This window comes from Dendrobates tinctorius, unplaced genomic scaffold, assembly GCF_039654945.1.
Source record: "Dendrobates tinctorius isolate UK_male_01 unplaced genomic scaffold, ASM3965494v1 ptg000151l, whole genome shotgun sequence".
NCBI lineage: Eukaryota > Metazoa > Chordata > Amphibia > Anura > Dendrobatidae > Dendrobates > Dendrobates tinctorius.
The window spans coordinates 24,466,605-24,471,604 of record NW_027361818.1 but is presented as its reverse complement, the minus strand read 5'-3'; the positions used below and the strand labels follow the sequence as shown (position 1 = coordinate 24,471,604).

At 38.8% G+C, this 5,000-nt stretch overlaps 1 protein-coding gene across 1 annotated transcript; it reads right to left on the bottom strand.

Annotated features, from left to right (window-relative positions):
• Window positions 1-1,474: 1,474 nt before the first annotated feature.
• LOC141050088 (olfactory receptor 10A7-like) lies at window positions 1,475-2,479 on the bottom strand. The gene has a single exon (XM_073546917.1). The coding sequence runs from the start codon at window positions 2,477-2,479 to the stop codon at window positions 1,475-1,477; it is 1,005 nt and encodes a 334-aa protein (XP_073403018.1).
• Window positions 2,480-5,000: the final 2,521 nt, after the last annotated feature.

Below are 5,000 nucleotides of genomic sequence, written 5' to 3'. Positions count from 1 at the left end.
CGTTCAGGACTTCTACAGCATCGCTGAAGCAGTCAAGTTTGCGATGTGAGCAAAGGCTGTTTTACTCTGTTTTTGGAGGTTCTGAGGGTGAGGGGCGCTACTTGGTCAAGGGTGCTTCTGAGAGTGTCATTGTAGGGTTGTACAGCCAGATCAGGACAGGAAAACGAGGCGATTTGGGACAGTGATGAGTGTAGGGAGTCTGAAAGTGTATGAGGGATATAGGCTTGTAGATTTCTGAATGTGTTGTAGGTAGGAGTTTGTTGGGGTGGACGAGGATTTGTTAGAGTGAAGGATAGAATGTTTCGGTCAGAGAGGGGAAGTATTGAGTTTTTTAGGTTGGAGATTGAACAGAGCCGGACAAAAAGCAAGTCAAGGGTGTTACCATCTTTGTGTGTCTCAGAGGTTGACAGCTGTGAGAGGCTGAGAGAAGTGGTTAGTGACAGGAGCTGGGATGCAGATGTGGAAGTGGGACTGTTATTGGGGATGTTGAAGTCTCCCAGGGTAAGGGTTGGTAGTTCTGAGGACATGAGGTGCAGCTGCCGGGCTAAGAAATGGTCAAGGAAGTGGGTGGGTTAGCCTGGGGGCTGATATATGACCTCTACTCTGTGGGAGAGGGGACAGAAGAGCCAGATGCTGATGTTGTGGACCTCAAAAGAAGGGAATGAGAGTGATGGAACTTGAAGGATGACCTGGAAAGTGCATTGTGGGGACAGAAGTATGCCAACTCCACCACCAAGTCTGTTTTTGGGTCTCGGGGAATGGGAGAATTGTAAGTCACCATGGGAAATGGCAGCAGGGGAGATAGTGTAAGAATCCTAGATCCAGGTTTCAGTGAGGGTCAACAGATTCAGAAAGTTGTTCAGAAAGTAGCTGTACAGGAAAGGAAGCTTGTGAAGTACAGACTGTGGATTCCAGAGGGCACAATTGAAAGAGGGAAATGAGGGAGTGCAAGTAATATTAATAAGATTAGTATGGTTTCGATATGAGGATAAGAAGAATAAAAATATTGCAGCAAATTGAGCAAGACATGTCACTGGAACCAAGGATCACCAAGCTATGGTTTGCCAACTTTGGACACATCATTCAAAGAAAGAAATTACTATCGTCAGAAGAATAAAGAGAACAAGATGAAGAAGGAGATCAGCAACCCGATGGCATGATACATTCAAGATAAGAGCAGAAAACACTTTGGTGGACAGAGCTAGGCTTACACAAGATCAATCTTCCTACAGAGTGTTCATCCATCAAGTTACCATGACTCAAGATCGAGATGAAGGCCGTCAATAACAGTAAATAGTTTAAACAAACATAATTTAACTTTTTATTGAGCTAATATAGTTTTATATTTCTTTTCTGTACGACAGACACATAATTTCAAACAAAATTTTCCAAAATAAAGTTTGAAAAATAACTTGAGGGCTAGAGTTTCATTATGTTTAGCCTCGTTAATATTTAAAATATTATTGATAATTTTTTAGGCTGTATACTTATAAACTGTTTGTTTGACAGCTTTTATAATGTCTTTATTTCTAAGACTGTATATTATAGGGTTGGCTAAAGGAGTAAACACAGTGTAAAACAATGATAGGATCTTACTCATTGTGAGAGTCCGACCTTTTGTTCGGATGATATAAACATTGAGGAGAGTCCAGTAGAATATGGTGACCACAACGAGGTGGGAGCTACAGGTGGAGAAGGCTTTCTGTCTTCCCGTACTGGATGAGATCTTTAAGATTGCTAAAACTATATAAGTATAAGATATTACAATGATTGTGGCTGGAATGAAGACAATAGGAATACATGTTAAATAAATCTCCAAGTGAACAATGAAAGTGTCAGAACAGGCAAGTTCTAGTAAGGGGATAATGTCACAGAATAAATGGTCAATGATGTTTGGTCCACAATAATTTTGTTTTGCTGTTGTAATCATGTAAATTAAAACAATGGAAAATCCAAACAACCAACAGATTAATGCCAATTTCACACAATATCCAATTGACATGATAGAAGTGTAACGAAGGGGATTACAGATGGCCACATATCGGTCATAAGACATCACACCAAGGAGAAGACATTCAAAGGTTTCTGTTGCACATAAGAAATAAAACTGAGTGATGCATTCAATAAAAGTAATGGTCGCCCCATTATTCAGTAGGATGTGGAGCATTTTAGGGACAATGTCTGTGATCACCAAGATGTCGCTGATGGACAGTTGTGAGATGAAGAAGTACATTGGAGTGTGGAGGTTCTTGCTGGTGGACACCAGGGTGATGATCAGGAGGTTTCCACATATTGTCCCATAGTAAACCACAAGTAAAAAACAGAACAATGAAATTCTTATACTTTGGTTTACTTGAAATCCTGAAATAAAAAATTCTGTGTCTGTAGTCAGATTGTTCTCCTGTGTGTAGGATAAAAATTGTGTTGCTATAGTTAAACAAACAATACATTTCTTTTTTTTCACCTGATTGTTAATCATTCGTTACTGAAGATTTTCCGAGCATGCTCGGGTGATCTCTGAGTATTTTGGCGTGCTCAGAGACTTAGTTTCTGTCTCCATAGCTGCATGATTTGTGGCTGCTGGACAGCCTGAATACATGTGAGGCATGCCTGTTTATTAGGAAATCTCCACATGTATTCAGGCTGTCTAGCAGCCGCAAATCATGCAGCTGCGGCGACAGGAACGAAATCTCAGAGCACATTCAAATACTCGAAGATCACCCGAGCATGCTCGGGAAATCTCGAGAAACGAGTATACTCGCTCATCACTATTAATCACACAAATGATTTAAGTTCATGGTCTGGATAGCATTTTATATAAAATGCTACTGGAAATCTTTTAATGTCCATCAAACTTTGAAAAAAAAAAAAAAAATCCAAAAATTAAATCAAGTCTACCTCTTGGCCAGCACTGGTCCTCTGCTCTGAGAGCTGTGTCTGCAGGCAGTCTTCTGACATTGAGTCATGTGAGTGTTGCAGCCTCTCAGCAGATTGCTTCATAGCTCCATCAGGATGGACGTCTTCTCTGATGGAACTCTGAAGGCTGTGGATAATCAGCAGCTGATCATAGACTGCAGTGCTCATGTTACACGTGACTGCAGTGGAGACAGTGCCTAAAGGTGTGCAGTGGAGCGGTTCTTTAAGGTAAATATGCTTGATTTATGTTATTCTGGGCACTGGTGGGAATTCAAATAGTCCAGTAATGTTACGTAATGTATTCTAAGTTCATGGCGTGGGACTCGGATGTTAAAGGGGTTTTTCCCACCAGCAAAATTAACTGAAGTCAACATTTTAATCAAAGATCTTGGAATACTAATAACTTCCACGATGTTATGTATTAAAAATAATGTTTCTATGCTGTGATAATTTTATAAATCTGTCCCTGCTGTGTAGTGTATAATGACTGACTGTGTAGGAGCATGGTATAAATGTACTACAGCTCCTGGGCAGAGGAGGAAGCAAAAGAGAGTATACGGACAGGACACAGCTTTCTCATTCTGTGAGAAAAAACATTGCTTTATAAAAGGTAGGAAATGTTTCCTTCACAGAAATAATCAGCAGTGATCCTGTGCTGTCCTGTCTGTATACTCTCTTTTGCTTCCTCCCCTGCCCAGGAGCTGTGGTTTGATCAGACCATGTCCCTGAATGGTCAGACAGCAGCCATTACAAAGTACACAACACGGGCACATTTATAATATTATCTCAGCACAATAACATTTTTAGCACATCAAATTGTGTAAATTATTATTATTCCAAGATCTATTGATTAAAATCAACTTTCTTCATCGGACAACCCTTTTAAATCTGTGACACGGATAAATACAAATGTATATTTAATGGGGTTGTCCAATATGTAAACAATGTTGGCCAATCCTTGAGATAGGTCTTCAATTTCTGATTGTTGGGGGTATGACGCTCGGCACCCCATTAATCACTTGTTCCCTAAGTCGGTAGCAGCTGAAAGTGGAGCTGCACAGCACAGTTCTAACAACTTTACAGTGACTGTGGCGGAGTTCTGCACATCTGCGCCTTACTGATATGCCAGCACGAGAACAGCCGGGTATCGCACCACCACAAAATACCCGAAATTGGGTATGTAAGAAAAAAATAACAACACTGCACACAATTATTTTTTTTCTAAATTATTGCAAAATTATAACAATGTTGCAAAAATAAATAATTTTATATGTTAGAAAATGGTAATTAGGAACCATACAAACTGCATTAGTCTAAAAAAAATAAGAAAAAAAAATGACTTAAAAAAGTTGAATAGTTGTGCTACAAAATAGAGAAAAAGGTGTCTGATCATGAAAATCCCAAATAACCCAAATCTGAGGTTAGTTCTTCTTTTAATTTAACACAAATTGTTGTACCTTAGATTTGCTGAGATTAGAATTCATTGCCTTTTATTTATAGTAAAAGTGATGATAGAAGAACTGGTCCAACAAGCCTAAGAAACAAAGACAAAAAGTAATAAATATATAGCAGAATAATCAAATAAAATACATGTACTCATCTCTAAATATAGAACGTTCCGGACCGGTTTTCTCAAGATTGAACAAACAGAAAATAAATCATAAATACATAAAAAGGTGATAAGCTTGTACCAGATACAAATCCAAAACTTTTTCCTTTTCGCTCTGACATCACTATTACATTACATTTCATGGTGCCTAATCTAATGGATCACACATATTTCTTTATAATACTTACATCAGATATATCACTTACTCTTTCAGCGTATTTCGTAGATCTCAGTCCTGCTGTGCAGTAAAGCCCCAGAGGGAAACTGCGGAAACCTTTCACAGCGTCATAGCCGTGCCGTGTGGCCATCAGACAGATGAACAGGAGCGAGAGGAAATAGTTATATACAAAATGGAAAGCAGAGTTCCAGCTATCATAAGTCTTGGAAGCTTTGTTAGTCATTTTCTCTAGAGTCTACTTAGGTAAAATATAAAAATAAAACTTTGATTAATTATTTAACTTTAGGAATAAGTGAA